We start from the raw sequence: 23027 nt of genomic DNA, 5'->3' as shown, positions 1-23027 counted from the left end.
ACACTCACCCTATTCCGTTGCATGTAATACTTCACTCGGATCTAGCAAATCGAAGCACCATCTTTTGGCAATTATTAATTGAAGGTTGTTTGTGTTTGAATCTCTATTCTTGTTTGGCATTGTCTAAAGAATTCGGAATTTATAGTTTAAAGTGAAAATTTGAAATCATTCTTTCTGTACATCCTCTGTTTCACACAACACTGCGCAATTACCATACGGCCTCCAAGCTAAGTCGTACCTCCTCTCAACCAACCGTACGACCCCCATATACCCTACCGTACAGCCTCCACCTGTTCATCATACGGACCCCATAGTCCCTATCGTAGGGCTACACTGCTAAGCACTAACCTGAAGCATTGACCTAAAACACTGACCCAAAGCACTGACCTGAAGCACTGGCCTGAAGCACTGACCGAAGCACTGACCTGAAGCACTAACCCGAAGCATTGACCTGAAGGACTGGCCACTCGAAGCACTAAGGGAGAACTACTTGAAGCATTGACCTGAAGCACTGGCCACCCGAAGCACTGAGGGATACTAGTTGGAGCACACAACCAGACAACCTGAAGCACATGACAAAACTACCTAGAGCATACTACAGGACTTCATAAGGAAACTCTAGAACAGAACATTACAATGGTATCAGAGCAGAAACTTTTTAGGAACATTACTGAAACCTTTCGGGAGCATCTCCGAAACTTTTGGGAACATTGTTGAAACCATTTGAAACATTACAATGGTATCAGAGCTGGTGATCTTGCTAGCTTGCTAGGATGATTGAGAGATTTTAGTACTTGGATCACACTATGTACCCGAACGACGATGGAGAGTGGTGGTTGAAGGCATTACAAAGGATTGGCAAAGAGCTTAGTGAGGGTGTTGATCTTCCATTAGATATATAGGAAGTTTGTGTCATCCATTAGATATATAGGAAGTTTGTGTCAGGTGAACCAATTACCTTCAAGATTTATAAAGAGAATCCTCTCGCTGAGTAAGGAGGCCTTAAGTCAACCCAAGCTTTTGAGACACCATGACAAGGATAAAAGATTGGCAGTTGAAGCATATCTCAGTGAGGTCTTGAGAATTTCAGCTCCTAAAGCACCGTATGATGATAACACCATGATAGAGATATTGCAATTGATAGTTGACTGCTTTCAGAGTCTTAATGACTTCAATAGTGACCCTTTTGGTAGGAGATCTACAATATTGGAGAATTGTGCAAATATAAAAGTAAGTAACCTTCTCTTAGATCTCGAATTGCAAAATCTGGTCCATGATATGTTTCATCACTTCTTAGTCACCATTAAGGAAGATCATGATACTAAGATTTAAGTTGCTATGGAGAGTCTTATGATTTCGTGCATTGAAGAGATGGATGAAATATCCCAACCCATCACATCTATGTTATGGGTTGTTCGTAATCTAGAATGTATTCCCTCTATAGCAGCATATAGATTGGTTAGTAATGTTTTCAAGCATTGTGAAGAAAAACTAATATCTCATTTGCACAAGTGGGAGAAAATGACAAACAACGATAAGGGTGATCCTTTACGTAAGGAGAATGAAGGCATGATTACAAGGCCGCTTCAGGAGGATTTGCTAAATCTTTCTACTACACCACCGTGGGGAGTACACCAAAAAAATAAAGAAGTTGCTTGCATGGATCTTGTGAAGACATGGACGGATCAAGTTGTGCCCATTGTCGAAGTTGACCTTGAGGCTGTGTTTGTCACAGAGATTGTGTTTTTGTCGAGGCTGTGTGTCTGTCATCAAAGCTATGTCCATCATCGTGGTCTTGTCTGTTGCTGACGTTGTATGTCTGTCACCATCATTATGTCTGTCACTGTCATGTCCATCATCATTATGTCTGTCACCGACGCCGAGTCTGTGTCCGTCGTCGAATTAATGTCTGTCATCATCATCGTATCTGTCACTATCGTGTCCATCACCAACACCGAGTCTGTGTCTGTCGTCGAGTTTGTGTTTGTCATTGTCGTTGTGTCTGTCACCATCATGTCCATCACCATCATGTTCGTCACTGACACCGAGTCCGTGTCCATCATCGAGTTTGTGTCCATCACCATCGTCGTATATTTCACCATTGTGTTCATCAGCAACGCCAAGTCCATGTTCATTGTTGAGTTCGTGTTCGTCACTGTCATGTCCATCGCTGATGCCAAGTCTATGTCCGTTGTCGAGTTCATGTTCATCACTATCATTATGTCTATCACCATTGTGTCCATCACCATCATGTCCATTACCAACGTCAAGTTCGCGTCAGTTGTCGAGTTTGTGTCTGTCACCGATGCCAAGTCCATTGTCGAGTTTGTGTCAGTCACTGTTGTCGTGTCTATCACCATCATGTCTGTCACCGACTTTGAGTTCATGTTCGTCATCGAGTTTGTGCCCGTTTCCGTTATGTCAATCACCGACACCGAGTTTGTATCCATCACCATCGTGTCTGTCACCGACACCAAGTCTATGTCTATCGTCAAGTTCATGTCCATCACTGTCGTTGTGTCCATTGTTGTCACCGTGGCCATATCCGTCATCGTCATTATGTCCGTTGTCATAACCGCCGCCTTGTATGCTGCCATGTTCGACATCGTCATCGTCGTCATGTATGTCATCTTCATTGTGTCCATTGTCACTGCAGTTGTGTCTATTGACAAGTCCATCATGTTCGTCACCATTGTTGCATCTGTCAACGTCATTGTGTCTGTCATCAACCTCAAGTTTGTATCCATCGTCAACGGTGTATCTATCACTGTAGTTGTATCCATCGATGGCGTCATGGCTGTCTTTGTCATCATTGTGTATCTGTCATTGTGGCTGCATCGGTCACAATAGTTATGTTTGTCGCCATTGAGATGTTGCTCACTGTCGAGGCTTCAACCAAGATTTTGCGTGTCATTGAGGTTTTCTATGTAGCTAAAATTTTGTTTTCCACCGAGGTACTCTTTGTTGAGGCTTTTTCTGCCAAGGTTCCCTTTACTGAGGTACTCTTTGTTGAGGCTCCCATCATCGTGACACCCTTCATCGAAGCTCATGTTGCCAAGGTTCTCACAATCGAGCCACCGTTCATCGACATTCTCACTACTGAAGCTCTCTTCGTCAAGGTTTCATCTGTCAAGAATATAATAGTGATCATTTTGGTTGTGTGAGTGGTTAAGTTTGTGCCGGCATCAGCTTTTGTATGCATGATCATACCCAAAGAGATTTTTGAACATTGACATGAAAGATTTCATCAATTTGTGTCATTGGGATCTTGGTGAATGCTACGACAATGTTTACATCAGAGTGGCACAACAGATGTTTAATGATAGTGGGGTGCAAGGGAGGTTTGATGATAATTCACTCATTTTGCCTATGTTTGGTTTGGGATCCTGGTGACTCGGCGTACGATAATATTTATATCAGAGTGGTGCAGCAAAAGTTTGATAGCAATGTGGTGCTACGGAGGATTGATTTCATTTCACTTGTCTTGCCTACTGTTTGATTTGTGACCCTGGAGGAGTTGGTGTTTCGTCAGATGACGGATTGCTTGAGGGCAAGCAATCTTTAGGTAGCGAGGATTCGTCATGTCTCAAAATTTTAATGTAATTTTAAAATTTAATTAATTAATTAACTGGTCTTAGAATTCAAATAATATAAGGACCTTTAATTAATTAATATGTGGCCCAAGTTAATATTTGTATTTGTGGTTTCGATTGATTTAATATATCTTGGACCTATTTTTATTTTAGTTTCCATTGGTAAGTGTTGTCGTCGGCTATCTTTGTACACCCTCGAAAAGGTTTTTCCCAACAGGTATTGAAGCATGGCTTGTAGGTAGTCATAGATATGCATTCTGATTATTTATTTTTTACTGCGAATTCCCATTGGGATTCTCTGTTGTTCGCCATTTTGGAAGTGAAAGATCTTCCCTACTTGGCTTATTCGGTTTTGGTGGGATTCAACCCTCACCCTATTCTGTTGCATGTAATACTTCGCTCAGATCTGGCAAGTCGGAGCACCATCTTTTGGCAATTATTAATTGAAGGTTGTTTGTGTTTGAATCTCTATTCTTGTTTGGCATTGTCTGAAGAATTCAGAATTAATAGTTTAAAGTGCAGATTTAAAATCATTCTTTTCTGTACCTCCTTTGTTTCTCACAGCACTCTGTGCAATTATTGTATGGCCTCCAAGCTAAGTCGTACCTCCTCCCAACCAACCATACGGCCCCCATATACCCAACCGTACGACCTCCACCTACTCATCATACAAACCCCATAGTCCCTATCGTACTACTATACTACTAAGCACTGACCCGAAGCACTGACCTGAAGCACTAGCCACCCGAAGCACTGACCTGAAGGACTGACCCAAAGCACTGACCCGAAGCACTGACCTAAAGCACTAACCTAAAGCACTGATTGAAGTACTAACCTGAAGCACTACCCCGAAGCACTGACCTGAAGGACTGGCCACCCGAAGCACCAAGGGAGAACTACCTGAAGCACTGGCCACCTAAAGCACTGAGGGATACTACTTGGAGCACACAACTAGACTACTTAAAGCACACGACAAGACTACCTAGAGCATACTATGAGACTTTATAAGGAAACTTTAGAACAAAACATTACAGTGGTATCAGAGTAGAAACCTTAAGGGAAATCTCCAAAACTTTCGGGAACATTACCGAAACCTTTCGGGAGCATATCCAAAACTTTTGGGAACATTACTGAAACCGTTCGGAGCATTACAGCATACCTCTTATTATCAGCATTTCATATTTCCTTCTGACTTCTGGAGTTGGTCCCTAACTGCAGCCAAGTATGGAGCCTTCTACGTTTTTATTTTATTTATTTTTGGAAGCCAAACTGGTTGTTGTTTGTTCGTTTCCTTGCCATGGCTAGGTATTTCATGATCTTCGAATTGGGAGGTTTTCATTTTTACAACTGCAAGTTTGTGAGATACTGGACTGTTTTCTTTTTGTGGTTACAACTGGATTAGATCCACCATTTTCTGCCTCTTTTTCACGGTTTTCTCTTGCCATGAGTTGCTATCATATGAAGTCGTGACTAGATTTGGTTGCTTTTTTTTGGAGTTGTTTTGTGTCATCAACTTGAACAAATCTGGTACTTCTGAGGAAAGTTGTAAGTTATGTTTAATGTGAAAAACTTGTAACAGATTTATTTGGCAAAATGTGGATAAATACTTGCTTGAATTCAGAAAATATCAGCATGTTTTATTCCTTTCTATGACTAGGGTCTTCTCAGCCTCCTGTTCGTATTTCACTTTTTTCCACTTGGCATGTGGGCTGCATTTCTAGATCTGGGTTTCACTGTTATATGGTTATAGTCTTGATGAACATATAAAATTTTAAAGAAAATGAAGTAACTATTGGCAAAACCCTTGATCTGTTTATCTCTGCTCTTCAATATATCAATAATGCATCGCTTAGTTCTAAATAATGATTGGTGTTTACAGCTCCATTCTTTGGACTTTATACTGAAAAGATAAAGGTTCCACAACATGTCTTGTTTGTTTCATTGCCTCCATTTATTCATAGCATGTACTGTCTATTTCATTGCCTCCATTGCTCCATAACATGTACTGTCTATGACAAGAAATGTTATCTGGCTGATTTGTTAATCATGCCGTAGGTCTTGAAAATAATGTTTCATTTGTTTGGCTGGCTGTAGCTTTTCCCTTTCAGCTCACTTGTATTACTCTTTTCTGTAACGTGATGCTTTCAGCTCTGTTACTACTTTTGAAACAAAAGATTTCAAGCCTGTTTGACTTGTCCTTTAATGTTCGCTTTTCTAGTATTGAAAGCAAAAGGTTTCAAATAAAAATGACTTGTCCTTTTAATGCTTTGCTTTTTTACTATAAATCAGCCACACACAAATAATTCATTCTGTCATGATTGTGCTGCATAGGAAACAAACATGTTAATAATAAAGCATTTATCGTGATTGTTTTCCTTCTCTACTGATATACGTCTTTTATTTTGCTAAGATGAGCAGCATGTTAGGAATGTGAATGTGAGGCGATGTGAGGTACTGGCATTGCTTAGATCCATTGGATCTAACAACCTTTTTCTATGAATGCAAGGGTCAGATGCATGGAAGGGATGTAGTTCGAGGCAGTGAATGGATGGAAGCCAATGGATGCAACTCGACCAGTCATTACAGGCAATGACTAGTGCCCATGACCTTTCCTCTCTTTGTACTTCTTTCATGTTATTTATTTTGGTAGAGGAGTATATATCAGTAGATAGGGACTACTCTCATGGTCAAATGTGTAAGAGAAATTCACTTTCAGCATCTTTATTTCACGCTTGTAAATATCAATTGTACCATCATGGTGAATAATACAAAGACATTGTCTATTATTTCAATAATGAAAAAATGCTTCTTTTTTACAATTCTGAGTATTACTTGAAAGTGATAAACATGTATGTTACTCCATTTGGTTTTCCAGAACTGAATTTTAACATGTGTGAAAATTGAGTAACAATTATATCTAAGAACATACTACCCAGTTGTAGGAACTAACATTTCACAAATATCCCTCGTTTATAAGCATTCTATCAGATCATGGCATGAAACATAGAGTGTTAGTGATTAAATTGAGACACTCACTATTAAAAATGGTATGGTACATTCTAGCAATGGAAGTCTTACCATGAACATCCTATTGATACTAAAATCACAAGTTTTCACTCTTCCATTGCTAGTAACCAAAAGGGTTTCTCACTTGCAATCTCCATGAACAATATTCTGCAGAATCATTACCAGCTTAGAAGCATGTAGCACTTAGAGAAATCCAAGAGTTGTGTGTCAAAAACAAGTTGAACGTGTCTAGGTGAAGATATTTCTCTTTCCTCAAAATAGACCAAAAATGATACAGAATTTATATGTAATTTGTCTTTTACTCTAAAGTAAAGGAAAGAATGAAGAAATTAATTGTTTGAATTTTCTTCGTTCTTAAAATTTTGGGTATTCTTCGTTCTTAAATTTTTGGGGTTTTAAAAATTAATATATATTTTCAACTACTCACTCCAAAAACAAACATTTTCATATCTTTCAGAACAATGATAAACACATGAATAAGAGATTAATATTTAGGGCACACCTCTAACATTTTTGGCTTTACACTTCCCAACATTCATTTTTCACAATTTTGTGGAACTTAATTGACAATTTGATACTTGTCAAGAAATTAAGTGTAATCGTGTTAAGAAATTACAAGTAACTGGCAAGATTGAACAAGTCCTTTCTTCTTTTATTGTGTTCATTTAAAGTTTCTACAGGTACTGTATTTGATATGAAATATCAATAGTAATTTTTTGTTCTTAGTAAGAGAATGTAAAGCTTAATTCCAAAAATAGTTGAAGATATTTTAAGCTTTTTGGTGGTAAGTGTATTGACATTTCTTTCCCAGAGCCTTCATATGAAAAATTAAAGCCATTTTCCATAACTAAGATTTCATCGACATTTGGTGTTGCATCAGGAGTGCTCACACCATATTAGCCTAATTCAAATGATGCCAACATTCTTGAAAGATACAAAACAATTAAAATATGTGTTTGATATTTTACTATTTATGTGAAATCCTGGCCTCCTTGAGATCTTTCAATAATTTGGTCAAAAGCAACATATTACCTTCTCTTTTGTAAAAACCTGACTTTTCATATATAGACCAATACATCTCAAAACTGCATATGCTAATTATATCCTCTTAAAAGAACACTTTATTTCAATCTATAGGAATGCATTCTAGGAAAAGATCTAGATGGAAAATATGGCACCAATCCCAAACAAGTACACAATGGATGTTGCTGATAGTGTATTTTTTTCTAGAAAAAGACTTACACAATTGTGGAGATATATAAGACCGTGAAGAACATCTCTAAAGTATATTCTCACAATATCTTCTCCTAATCCCCCAGCAGGTCCAGAGCCTTCAAAAATCCACCTCCCGTCAACACACTCGAGGACTGCTTAACATAAACAGGTCACAGAATAATAATCATTACCTATTGTATAGAAATTGCTATCAAATTATTCTATAGAGATTAATAGCAAGTAATCTACATAACTAGAGACTAATATATTTACAGCAATTTTATAAGTATTTTGAATGTAGTTCCTTTGGGGAAAGTAACCTTTGCTTCCAATGCTTTGGATTGCTCTATAAACCTCTCCATGTTCTCCCCTCTCTCCTTAATCAACAATTTACAGCATCTTTCCATACCATATTGCTACCTCAGCAATTAGCCAAGTGCTGGTTAAGGAAAGAGATAGTAATCTGTGGGATTAATAGCTTCCTTACAAAGTCAGTTATCACAAAATTTAGGCCACAGTTGCACATTAGTAGCATCAGAAAAAGAACGACAAGTCTGCGAGGAATAATCAGTCATATCAAGAAAAAAAATCATCAAAATCCATTTCCAGGCCTCCAAAGTCTACTTCCCCATGGCAGAAACAGAATAGGGGTGATTGATGCCAAAACAAAGAGCACTTATTAATCTTCATGGGAGATTTCCTCATACCCAAAACTCTTAGGATTTCGTTTTTGAAAATTGGAAGGCTTCTAGACATTCTAAGCTATTGATTGTTAATGTTATTGTAGGCTGTAGCTATGGTCAGATTCATTCAGACCAACATAGATAACATAAATGTTGTGCTAACATAATTGTTGTGATATAATAATTGTATTGATCTAATTATTGATAATACAATTATATTATATTTATTCTCAGATCCTGGAGTTTGCAGATCAGGCATCTTTGAGATTGGGCTACTTGTCTTATAGTCGTTTGCACATTACCTTTAGAGGGCAACATATTAATCTGTTGGCATGAACTTTATTACTAGTGGTCGATTTGAAGCTATCAGTTGTTGGGATTGAGCTTTAGTTTTGGTGGCCCAAATAAAAATCCTTCACAGTGGTGTCATGTCTATCGTTGGCATATATTGATAGGTGGATGAGGTCTGAGTCAGCTTGAACATGGTGAGCAAAATCACCATTCTTGCCCAATGTTCTCTTTGTTGATGGCTTTATTCACTTGTGCTGATAGTGCATCAATTTCATATTAATTGAGCTTCTTCGTGCAGAGATTCTCTTCCATTGGCAACAACTTCTTCTTTGGCTTGGTCGTGTAATCTTTTGGAGGCCCGTGTGAAGTTCGTATACTTGTTTTGGCAAAGTTCCAACATAATAGAATCATCTGCCAATTTTCTATGGCAATATCAATATCACAATATTGTCCTTAAGAATTATGATTTGAGAGTGGTTTATATTTCATCGATACACCAAACCTTTGAAAGGCACTACAGATTCTTCAATCAAATCAACATTGACTCCTAGTCAATTTTATCTCCAGTTGAGACTTTACCAAATTGATTCAGCAGACTAGGGTCTTACACCTCCGAAACAATAATAAATAGAAAACCGATTCCAAGTTGGAATTGCAAGTATAAAAAACAATGAGTTGTTAATTGATGATTGAGGATCCAAGAAAGCAATAAATGTATGAGGTTCACACCTCCTTGAACAAGAAAGTCTTCCCTGGATTTAAATCAAGAAGGTGGCCATTGGCACTACAAGTTGCAACAAATAGGTCAAGTCTAAGGAACGGGGCCAAATTAATATTTCCCTTAAATAAAAGGGGCATTATAGCCCTCCAGCCCAAAGATTGCTTGACCTAAAGCAAGGTGTGATCAAACTAATCGCCCTCTGAAAAGTTCCAAGATCCCAAACCAAACTTGGATACCAAAATGAATATTCGTTGTAGACTCTATGTTGCACCTACTTGTAGACTCTTTAACTCTCCTAGAAGTAGGTCGAATGAGTCATTAAATGTTGTGCAAATCTCCATCAAGTTTTCATTGTTCTACTTAGATAGAAACATCGTCATGCCTTGAGTTGTAAAGCAACTCATCAAGTTCCAACAGAAGTAAAGCCCCGAACATGCCAATGTGGAAGGGAACTTGTGCACATAAGACCAAGATGAGAACTTTGATGGAAAAGAGTTCAGCTCAAATTTGGATTCCTTATTTTTTCCCCAAAAGTCATTCTCCCATATTTTCCCATTGATGAGTGGTTGTTTGCAAAGCTCTTGTTCTAAATCAATCTCTCCATTTCCAACACCTGAGAAATTACTCAACATCCTCTGTATATTGACAGCATTTAAAATAATATATTACCTCAGCAAAAACTTTCCAGTGATGTTCTTCTCCAAACAAACTATCTGAGACGTATTACATGACTACATGGGGTCAGAGGTGCGGATCGTTTGTGCCCATCAACAATCATATAATACACAAATAGTGGTACTTTTGTAATGGCATCTCTTCTCTAATTCAATGACAGCCAAATTATTATCCTAATGTCCATACTCTGTCTGCCCTATTTTCCAGCGGTTTTTCCCAATATCCCTACAATAGTTGATCTATCAATGCTGATAACAAGGTCCATACCGTTACCATAGCTATTGATTGAAGATCTTACACCTAAGAAGCAAGGTTAATTTCGATGCTCATTCTTTGATTGAAGATCTTACACTAGTATCTAGTTGAGTTTTCTATGTTTCTTTGATGGAATTGTGTTATTCTTGGTCCCTTGCAAATAAATTATCTTGTGAGTAGGTACAGTGCAAACCAATAACTCCAAGCACATGACTTAGCTCAAATATTATAATAATCATACTATCATGTTCATCCAATCAAATTTCTGCTATCCATAGAGTTGTAAGTTTTTGTTTCTAGATTTGATTGCATGTGATGTTTTTCGTGGGAAAACTCACACACAATCAAATTTAGAAACAACTTACAAACTATAATGATTTGCATATGTCACTCTAAGGAGTAACAGGGTAACTGAAGAATAAGAAATAATACTTTGGAAAAGTTCATTTTTGATTTTGCATTTGTACAAATATTCATGTCATATTTTAAAAACTCATTTATGAAAAAGCACAAAGCAGATTTTCATTTTTAAGCTTGCAAGCTCTGGTCCAGTATATATACTGCACCTTTTTGTTCTCTGATTTTGTTGCTGATGCTTCTCGATAGAAAGTGGACATGGGTATAGCTTTGAAAGAGAGCATTTTCTATAGTTGTTTTATTTCAGCTTCTATTTCCTCCTGCAATAAATGTATAACAAAGACAAGTTTTACTGAGCCTTATGCACACAATATCAAGATACAAAATTTATAGGGAACAATACTATTTAGATCATTAGGTAAGAAGATAAAACAACAATATACATATTCCCACAATTCTATAAAAATAGGGATGCTATACTGATTTGAATGAATCAGATTATAATTTTCATAGAATCACAATATTGGTATACCTCTGTTTTTGCTTGAATTTGGTTCATCTCAGCTTCCTTACATCTTTTCTCCCACTATCATATAAAACTGCAGTAAACCAAAATGTTGTAATCCAAACATTAAGAAACTGTGGAGACTGAATAGAAATGTAAAAAAAGATGAAAGGGGATAGAAACTGAACATTTTTAATTTCAGCTGAACCTAGTTTGTGCAATATACTTTCAACTGTTAACTTCATAAAACATAATGCCAGCAAATCCAAAATATTTGCTTGGTGCCAAGTCAGCACACGCAAGGAACAAGCATACTATATACAATATTGTCTGTGGTAGAACAAACAGAACAAGGTAGCACAGAACAAGCAGACCAGTGCAGCACCCAAAAACACCGGCACACCCAAAAGCACCTGCATCCGCTTCTGTCAATTTTCCAGAGGCACTGGTATCTTAGATGGAAACAGTCGAGAATTAAAGACATAAATGGAAGTTACTTAAAAATAACTAAAGAACTTATAGAATAGAAAGTTGCTAAAAGCGAACTAAACAACTTAAATGACCATGATAAGCTAAATATTACAATGTTACTTTAATAGCATTTTGGAGTTCTCCAACTTTCAAGCTTCTTTCATAGTTACAACTTACTACAATGGCAAAATACCAGCATCTTGTGCTCTTGGAGTCCTTTTGTAGCTCAATGCTATATCTAGTTTACTAAATCTCTCTTTTACCCTACTCAGAAGGCAACATACCCAAGTGAGTCTTTACTGAGAAATAACACTCTTGCTGTCTTGAGAAGGAACTATAGCAATCTGTTTGCTATTGAATGCACTCCCATTAGTTCTTGTTCCTATATTGTGCACATTCCACCGTGGAACCAATCTCTAAGAGGAGTTTGATATGGATATGAAGTCAACATTATCAGCTTCACTGTTCAAGTGGTTATTGTTAATAATTATTTTATTCATTTTAAATTCATCTGTGGGAATTAAAGCTGGAATTGGGATCCTAACAATCCATCCAAAGATCTCCACAACCTGATTTTTTGTGGTTCTTTTGAAGCTTTATTAGTGTTACTTAGTATTCCATATGTGAGGAGATATCCATGAAACAGTTCATTTCTTTGTTCCCTCTCCATTTAATGATAATCTGCATTTCGTTACCATGTTTTCACTTCTCTCATTTTAAATGCATTTGTTGTTTTCATGACAGAAAATTAAAAAAGTAACACAACAATCTTGGACCCTTACATGTAAAGTTCTGGTTTCCTGATATTTGTACATAAGTGGCCCTATTTTTAGCTGTTCTGCTGATATTTAGTTGTCTTTTCTGTACTTAATGTTGCATACAGGCAGAGAAGGGAGAAGAAGATGATGAAGTCAACAACCTCTTCACATCTGGGAAGAAGAAAAAGAAGGGTGTTGACCGTACGCCTGAGGAAACTGCAATGCTTGTTGAGCAGTTCATGGCTAAGCTTGAAGTTGCTGCTGAGGAAGATGCCGAAATCAATCGTAAATCTAAACCTGCTATTAATAAACTGAAAATATTACCTGTGCTTACAGAGGTGCTTTCCAAGAAAGATAATCTATGTAATTGATTTTCCCTACACTAACATGTCATCTAAAGTAAAAGTTATGTTGTTTTTTACTTTTTAATCCATTAATGCTACTACTATTTATAAGGAAATTTTACATCTTATTATTGGTATGGGTGTTCAGGAGACAATTGCAACAAGAGTTCTTAGATCAAGGGGTTCTTTCAGTTTTATAAAATTGGCTTGAGCCACTGCCCGATGGATGTTTGCCCAATATAAATGTTCATACTGCAATTTTGAAGATTTTAACAGATGTAAGGTTTATATATTTTATATCTGGTTGTTTTAGCTTGGATTGATAACAATGTTGAGCTCACAAGTGAGTAAAATTTTCTGATTATGCCTTTTGTTAATAGATTAAAATTTACCCTTATATTTCATCTTGTCATTACATCTCAATATGAATGATAAATTAGTTCATCTTTTCTTATGCCATGGCATTTTTATTGTCTAATAATATAGGACTTTATATTTGGTATTGCTTTTGTATTACAATTGACTTCATTGACATGTTCTTACTTTTTGACGCAGTTACCTATAGATGTTGAACAGTATGATAGAAAGGAACAACTTAAAAAAAGTGGACTTATCTTTTCAAAGTCCTGTATCAATGCTAATTTGTGGAATATGGATTGTGTTTGACTTTCCATGTTACAGGTTATCATGTTCTTGTCAAATAGTCCTTTGTCCCTCAAATACCATGATGTCAAGATCCATTTCAAACCTGTACAAGTGGTATGTCCCATAGATTTATCTAGATGAACAACCATATTCAAATGGCCATGACAGTCTATTTAAACTGTGTTTAAATACATTTTGATGCCCATGTTCCATACAATCAGCACTTTCAATGCTGCAGTCAGTTTATGGTGTCATGACAACTATATTTGAACACTTCATGCAGGTACCAAACCTTTAAAACATCAATAATTGAAAGATAAATGAAACCAGCCGTCAAAACCAAGAAAAATGGAAAGTTTGGCCCACTCGGGCATCAATTTGCTCGCAAAGAACTAAATCGCTTGACCTCAGATCAACTCCATATTTAAGAGCATCCAATGCCTTACCAAATCCCAAAAGATCATAAATTTTGAATGGTTACAAAGTATGATATCATTAAACCCTTCTACATACCCCTTTTTACTGAGGGTTTACAAATAGTCTTAGAAAAATCCATTCAATCTCTCCCTACAGTCCATGGTTGTTTCCCAAACCCGGTTTGAAATAAATTTAAATCATTGTGCTACAAATTCAAATACATTTTAGAACCCATTCAATCCATTTACCAATTGAAAACATATCATAAAAATAATTAAATTGTGCTGCTACAAGAAAAAATCCTGAACTTCAATAAAAAAACATCACTATTACTCATTGATTCTTTAATAAAAGCATATGTTTAATGGATTGCACAAAATTACTCTATTTTCATTAATCATGCAATCATTCCATGAAAAAAAAATTATATTCAATTTTTTCACACAACTCTGAACTGACAACCAAGATTCTGCAGAAAAATAGGTGACAATTAGAGGTTCTATGGATCCAGCCTCACAAGCATTCCGTCTAACTTAACCACCATGCCTAAATCAATCAAATGAGAACTTAAATACACCATTTCTAACTTCTTGACAGTTACAACTACCTCTAGGACTGAACTCCTTCATTTGAACAATATTGAATGTATTTTTGTTATGACAACATTATCTAACAACTTGACAACTTTGGATTTTGAACTCCTACTTGCTAGTACATTGCATGAGCACTTACAAAAAACTCAAAATGGATTTAACTACATCAATCTTATCCTTCCATGGTTTTTTTGATGTATCTTGACCATACTAACCCTCGTGACTCTATTAGGACCATGATACACTAATTGAACAATTTGACATAAATGACTTGCATAGTTTTTCGCAAGGGCTTATTATGCCTTGAACGACATCACAATAACTCTAAAGATAAAAATAGATCAAATATCAGTGAGATTGAACACTTATTCCTCCTACTATGCCTTGATGCTAAGTCCTCCTTCAACATGCAAACCACAAATATGAACTGGTCCAAATTGATAACATTGTCCCTATGACAAAGATTGCATAAATAGTATGACACTCACAACTACGAACATGTATTTAATGCAAGCACAGGTAAGTTTTTATTTATTTGATATTTTTAGGACACGAAAATTTCTATGGATTCAATGAAAATGCATGCAACATGGATCATAAAGCTGAGAACATCTTCTAGCTTCGAAGTCATCACCAATAAGATATGACTGTGTCCCATGTTAAAAAATGTTAAAAACCTACCTCTTGGGCATATAACACCTGTGAGAACAAGTGCATCCCTTGGGCATATGCAACCTGAGAACAAGAAATGTTATTTTTCAGTTTTCCCTTGTGCACAGTGTACACATTTTGTACCCAATAGTTTTTGGCCCGAAGACCCTATTTGAATAAACCCAAGGCTCATGAATTCACCAAGTCCATATTAACACAACTTCTTAACATAGATCTATATGCCCAATTAAGATTGAACAATGTCATTGTTATGATGAGTATTGATCCCCTTGGCACTATGACTACTTTGATTATGATAATTGCTTTGTGTTTTATTATTGCATTTGGAGAGTGATAGTTACTTCCTGGTGTTTGCCAGAGTTTATCAGCAAGGTAAACTAAAGACGTAGAAGCCACACCAGAAGAATTAATCTTGGATGCAGTGTTTGATCAGCAGGAGATGAAGGAAGAATCAGAAAATCTAATATTTCCTGCTCTGCAATGTTGTGGAGCAGAAATTACAATTCATCCCACTTTTGTAAAAGAGGATATCATTGTTTCAGATGCTAAAACAGAGGATGTGGTTAATCCTGACTTGGAAACAAAAGATGCAGTTGGTCCTGATTCTGAAACCTACGATGCAGTTGATCCTAGTCATGATATAGAGGATGCAACTAATCTTAGTTCTGAAACAGAATGTTGTTAATCCTGATTCTAAAACTAATGATGAATCAGAGCATAATGAAGTTAAAAATGCAAAAGAGTTCCCTTCATTTTATTGCCTATTGATTTCTAACACAGGGTTAGCCAAACATGAGAGTTCATTTCAAGAGGAGGTACCCCAGTTTCCATCATGAAGAACTGAAAGTTTTAGAACAGACAAGATCACAAAACACTATCAAACTCCACAAAATTGCAACCTGTTTCACAAATAGCGCAAGAAGTGAAGAGGAGAATATGTTTCAAAGGGAATTGACTTCAATGCGATTATTTCCAACCAGGAATTCTAGTAGAGATGGCTTGAGAAAAGCCTGAGAAAACATTCAATCTTAGCAACCTGCTGAAAGATGGCTCTATCTAGGAACTCGTAAGCCACATTTCAATTGTCATTCTCAGATGAGACGATGCAGTCCCGCTGTTTTACAGTTTCCCCACATTGGGTTTGTCCAATGTAGTCTATTTTGTTCAGTCATACTTTTGTTTGATTACTTCCTTTTTTTTTTGCTTTCAATTCATTTGAGCAACTGCCAATAACAAATTCAGCATGTAATATTACAATTCTAAGGCACCATACATTTTTAAAATATTTTTAAAACAAAATTTACCCTGCTTGGTCAGGAAAATTGTTTTTTTTGCAATCTAGAAATCAGTGACATATCTAGAAATAAATGACAAATTTAGTGAGATAATGCATGACAAGAAGGCAGACATGAATCAAAGAAATAATCTAGGTAAATCATATAGGGATGCAACAAATTTTACTAAAAGAACATATGAAGCAATGGGACTTGTAGTGGCAATTGCATTGAATAAGGTACCAAAAGGTTAAAGCCCAGAAATTCAAGGCACATTACATCAGCTTACAAGAAGGGTAAAAGATGCATTTAGGGAAGCAAAACACTCATACACTGATCTCTTGATCTTATTGCCAAAAAGCCTCCACTAGCTTTCCTTCAGGAATCTGACAAAAGATATCACCATATTTATAGAAGAGATTATTTTGAACATATAGTCTTAGATTATTTTCCCTTCATAGCCTAACATGGACACAATTTTTATTGGAAGTCTCTAGTGCATAAGCTGGAGGATCCAGTTGGTTGATTAACAAATATCTTTTTTGGGACCAGTCAATAAAACTTGAGAGGTATAAGGCAGAGGAGTCAATAAATGAGTGATGTGCAATGATTGCAATAATATTTTTAAACTAAAGAATTGTTTTATGCATAAATTAAAGATAATGTGATTCTAAAAACGAGTATAAATAAAAAGAAGTCTCTACAAGTAATAAAAATAGCTAGGCAAGAGCCTACAACACAACGATAAATTGTGAGCCTCTTGGGAGGTCTTGGGTTCGCATCTAGTCCAAATTAACAAATATTAATAATTAATATCAATAAAAAACAATAATGATTATTTTCGGCTTTGTCCCATTACCTATAAAAAAAGGTAATCATGTGATGAAACATTGGTGGAAGTATAGGTTAATCTGATTTCTTTTTACTTGAAACCTCCCCCTGTTGAATACTTAAAAGCTGCTTGAAACAAAGAAGCTTTCTTCGGGAAAAAAATTAGTCTGATGGTATGCCTATAAATGGGCATAACAAGCTTGGAAACATAAAGTTCCCACGTACTGGGTTTTCTTTTTGAGGAAATGCAGTTGGACAGGACAACAAATTTAATGGTCAATATTCATTGTCGAAGGGCAGACTTAAAGAAGCAGCTCCAAAAGGCCTAATGTTCTTATCTTGTGGGGGTGCTTGTCTTTTGTCTTGTGGGTCCCATAGGCTGCTTTGGCCTCACGAACGTTATTAAAATAATTCATTCTTTCATTCATTAAATAGGCATCAGAAATCAGGCACTCGAATTTTCATATTTTAAATTTCATTATCGCTTTCCCTTGGGACCTAGAATCAATAAAAGAACGCAACTGATACAATGGCCAAGTACTGTCATTTAGATGACTGCAAAAAAATGTTGATATTTGAGAAGGGACAATGTATAGTCTAGAGTTCTAGTGCTATAATTTCTCTGTCTGGCAAACACTGACCTACAATCCCTTTTATTGCAAGGATGACATGGATAAGGAAAAACAGATCTGGTATTCCTTTAGTTCAAGTACAATATCTTGTTGAACAAAGAACTAACCCTCAACATGCATGAGCAGCTGTCAGGCAAACTGTATGCATGAGCAACCCATAAATGTAAAAAATTTGATAGTACAATCACATTTTTAGAAACTGTGGTCGGGTTTTAACCTAGCGCTGGGTAAGGAATGTCGATTTCTCTGTAAGGGGACTTCTTTGAAAAACTTGTGGTTGAGTACTCATTTGTCTTTTGAATTTGTATGTACTCGCAGAGTTTTATATATGCTTCTAATTAGTTTTTCCAAATTTATGTTTAGGATATAGCTTCTATCTTACTACTTTTTAAGAGAATACTCTTGTTGACCTATGCAAGAGAAGCAATGCTACAAAAACATTAAATACAGTTTGTGATTGTGCATAGGCATATCAGTGTAAGAAACTGCTGAATGGCATTATAAGCCAATGGGTATAACTATAAACCATTGGCTATAAAATCACCTATAGGGGCCCAATTTTTTTATGTATGACCCCTCGTATTTTGTTGATAGGGTGCAGCCCAAGGTCTCATTTGGGAAGTAAAACATGCAAAGTATGCAATGCATACTCAACAAAGTTTACTCTTATTTTATTTGCAATTACTAACTTGATTCAGAGGCAATAGTAAGGATGGAAATTGCTTTTTGTCCCATCCTCCCATATCTTATGCTACCTTTTCTTACCGACTGATTGTAATTAGAAAGCTAAGTCCATGTTTCCTCTATTTTTAGCTTTTACTATTAGCTAAGACGCGTATCATACTGAATGCATTTATTAGATTTAATCTTCTATGGAATCTTTCTTTCAGCTTGTCTCTTCAATGACCACTGTTCTATTTGCAAGTTGAGAGTTGGATCTTAATTTTTAGATTTAATCTTCAATTTAAGTTCCATTATTAGTATGTAATATTTTCCTTTGTGAAAATCTTATATTATTGTAGGTTGCATCTTATGTGAATTGATGTATGCTTGGGGTTTTTTTTTAATTAATGTGATTTTTTCATTTGTGCGTGATTTAGGTTGCTAGCAGAGTTTCAAGAGGGTCTGATAATCTCCAGTTAGACAGCTCAGTCCGATATTTTATTATGAATTTTTATATAATGTGTTTAATTTTCATTTGTGTTTCAATTGCTTCTTTTAATATTCATGAGTAGAATGTTGTGTCTTTTAACAGGAATGGCGGTTTTAATTCAAAATCTCCAGATCAAGGGTCATTGAGTACTGGTGGGACTTTATCTCTTGTGAAATCAGGCTCTCAGAAGATGATGACAACCCCCACTGGAGAGTACTTGACTGCTGCTCTCATGGATTTCAATCCTGATCAGTATGAAAGTTTGGCAACTGTTGCTGATGGGGCAAACAAACTTTTGATGCGGGTGGCTAATTGAAGGAGACCCTATTATAGTTTTTCAAATTGGTTGACTAATAATGTAATATTTTACTGAATTGTGTGAAACCCTAGTTTCTATTTTGAAACTAGACATGTTAAGACAAAGGAAAAGTGCAACAACTGTGTAAGAGTCACGGTTTTTGAACAGGTAAGAAGATCTGATTGTTCAGAAAGTTGAGGTTGTTGATGTTTTGAACTCTGCAATGATTTAGCTGAGACAAAAAGCCTGCAGCAAATCTCAATCCGAAATGCAACCAGAAAAGGAGAAGTGTATAGGGTGGGGAGGTGGACAGTGGCATTGACATTTATGCAAATTATGCACAAACTATAAACAGGTAGACAAACAAACTACCCAAAGTTGTGGCCATAAAATATGGCTTTATTGACTAATCCTAAAGTTATATAAAATCTTTCCTGACGCTCAAACTTGTACTTGGTAGAGACACGAGCTTTTAGTGATCTTGAGAAGACCTTTGACATCTATTCTTTCTGTTGGTCTTATACCAGAGAGTGTCCTGTAGGAAAAAAGGAGAATATTTCAGCAACACTAAATGAAAGAGTTGCAAAGCATGAAGGATCTTATTAGGGATCAAACAATGTTAATTAACTATAAATTACCAGATTTGACTTTTTTTTTAGTATGTCAGTATGCAATTTTTTTGGGATTCAGATTCATTTGGGTAGGTCAGTATAAAATAATATAAAAAATCAACTATGTACATGTTTTAGCCTAGAAGTTAGAATTCAACTATAGACATATACTAGAGTAGAAACAAGAATTAATATAAATATTTTTAGTCATACAAGATTTGTCATATGTATCAAGTTGTAGGTCACTTGTTTTTTGGCACAAGGGAACACTGATAGTACAAGGCACTTTCAATCACAAACTACGGGTAACAAGTTGCAATAGAAGATGTGGAAAATTTCATATGACGAACATATAGGTACAAAAGAAAATATGAATACTAGGGCGAGTAAACCATTGCAATGTCTTCTAAGCCCAAAATTTGCTAATAAGGATAGAGAAAACAATTTAAGAAACCATTAGAATTTTTACTCTATGTTAAAAGTTTACATTTTAATATACAAGAAATGAATAGAAGTACTCTAAAAAGAGTAATCCAATCTTTTGAAGGTAGAAATTAAATGAAAAATGTAGATAAACATACCTCAATACCGCGAATCTCTAGAAGTGTTTATGTTTCATGCCCATAAAATGATATCTAGTAACCTTATCTGATAACATCATAGTGATAAATGCGTATTGAATTAAAGTTTAAACGGTTGGAATGGAGGTTGAATAATATCTTTGTGAGAAATCCTTCTCTTTTGTTCGTGAATGTTTTTTCCGTGAAAAATATTATTTGTATACAAGACCCAAAACTCTTCAACCTAAAATATCCATTGCCAAATGCTCAATCCTTGCATAGTAGAAGCCAAAAGATTATTTTGGCCATTACAAAACGCTGTCAAACCCCTTGGCCATTACAAAATGCTACCAAACCCCTTCAACCCTTTGCCGAAGGAAGCTAAGATATATTTTTTACATTGAACACTCAATATTCATTTCTTGCCAGAAGCCAAAAGATTATTTTAGCCATTACTAAATGCTAAAAATTATATTTTCATGTCTCCCAATTTTATGATTATTAGTAATTAGCTCTATTCTAAATTTTAATTATTTGAAATTAATTAATGTTAAGTTTTAATTAATTAACCATGATAATAAATAATATATTGATTGATACTATATTTAGTTTGTTTTAAATATTTATAGCTTATAAATATAATTAAAATAGTTTTGGTGGGGAGTTTATATAAGTTCAATATGCAACTATTTTAAGTCTAGATATTTCAATCAGGACAAGTTTTCTAATGATTTATGTTCAAATAGGCAATGAGTCATTATCATGATTGATTATAACAACATGATCAATTCAACAATTGCAAAGGTATATTTAAATGTTTTGTATGCATGTCATGGTTAACTTTCCTTAAACCATGTCTTGATTGTGATTTATTGATATTCATATCATACTTGTGATTCATTTAAATAGTCATACACATTTCAGGCATGAGTTCAAGTGTAGATGGATTTCTCACACAATAACCCAATTAGCGATCAAGCATTTGTAGTGATATGAAACATCTAATTTATATATTAGTATGTGACTTTTTATCAAATGTTATTATAAATGGCTAATAATATTTTATTCATTCATTTTTGTTTGGGTGATTGATTATTAGTGACTAACTATTTAGTCATTTATTTAGTAGTTTTTGCTTAGGTGACTAGTTATTAGTGACTAATTTTTTAGTCCTCTATTTAGTCATTTATTTGATAGTCTATTTAGTCTCTTTTATTTGGTTGATCTTGTGATTTTACTCGGTCACTAAATTAGTCACTTATTTAGTCACCTATAGTTAATAGAATGTGATTAGTTTTAGTCATATGGTCACATATTTGCCAAAATGTACTAGTGGTAACATGCCTTGAGCACAATCTTTCATATTCTATTTTGTTGGTCATTAAGAGTTTTGTATAAAGGGAGGCTACACGGGAAGAAGTTGTCGAGGATACTGTGTGGGACTTGTTGAATGTAAGTCCCACTACAAATAAGTTGTTGCAGCACCTACCCTGTATATTAGCACAAGCATCCCTCACTCAGAGGAATCGAAGGGAGGAAATCGAGCGGGAACAACACCAATAATAGATCCTGCGAAATTTTGCTAAAAATAGCCACTGGGAAGAAGAATGTGATCGAACCAGGCAAAGGACCAATCCATGAACTTTATACCATTGATAAGGGAGAATAAAATGGACATTGTGAACTTTTAATGACAAGTTCACACAGTTGACCCTCGTTGTGTGGAAACATGGATTAATAAAGAGTGTTATGTATAAATGTGAAGTTTTGTTAGAAAATTGATACCCAAATTATTGAATAAAGATAGTCCGAACAAGAAGGAAAAATCGGATGCCTTGGAAGCCACACACAAAATTTTAATCCTCGTACAATAAGTAGAATGTTGATGGAGCTTAAGGCAACTTACCAAGAGACAACCAACTGAAGGGTTGCCTAAAGGGAAGCACAAAGGTGTCACAGTAGGTAACCACGAGGGTGTTACAGGAGGTGCACCAACTGAAGGGGAATGCTACTCTTCATAGAACACCAGTGGGTAAGTAGTGAAGAATTATATGAGGAAAGACAACAAAGGCTAAATTTGATTAGGGAAACACAATAGTAGTTTATAAACCTATGTCATACATGACTGGAAGAGGAAACCAAAAGCATTAGCGAAGAGGGAACCAACACGACTAAACATGTCAAAGCAACATGAGCATGGGGTAATTGACACACTGTTTGATCCTTGCTTGCTGAACAAGGGAATACAATCCAGTAGCCGAAACTTTATATCTAACCCCACCATACCTCAATGCAATACAGGCAACATGGGTGCACAAACACAGACCTTGCCACCAACATAGGGAGCACAACTAGTAGTTATGGCCTCAAACAAGCAGAATTTTCCCAAGTTCATGGTCCATGCAAAGGAGGATCATATCTGCCATTGCCAAACTTGCAAGAGTAT

General features: G+C 35.8%; 1 protein-coding gene across 1 annotated transcript in view; it reads left to right on the top strand.

Annotated features, from left to right (window-relative positions):
- The window catches only part of LOC149536157 (uncharacterized), a 74266-nt gene extending 54195 nt beyond the window's left edge, over positions 1-20071 (top strand). Inside the window, exons 2-5 of the mRNA XM_089806000.1 lie at positions 6100-6179; positions 12677-12836; positions 19060-19097; positions 19215-20071. Of these exons, the coding sequence (XP_089662126.1) occupies positions 6106-6179; positions 12677-12836; positions 19060-19097; positions 19215-19428 (486 nt within the window). The 5' untranslated portion in view covers positions 6100-6105 and the 3' untranslated portion in view covers positions 19429-20071. The remainder of the gene's footprint in view (positions 1-6099; positions 6180-12676; positions 12837-19059; positions 19098-19214) is intronic.
- The last annotated feature ends 2956 nt before the right edge of the window (positions 20072-23027 follow it).

Source organism: Cupressus sempervirens, chromosome 10 (genome assembly GCF_028749045.1).
Source record: "Cupressus sempervirens isolate cs-2001-9-10 chromosome 10, ASM2874904v1, whole genome shotgun sequence".
In the NCBI taxonomy this organism is placed as follows: domain Eukaryota; kingdom Viridiplantae; phylum Streptophyta; class Pinopsida; order Cupressales; family Cupressaceae; genus Cupressus; species Cupressus sempervirens.
This window is presented reverse-complemented; position numbering and strand designations above follow the sequence as displayed.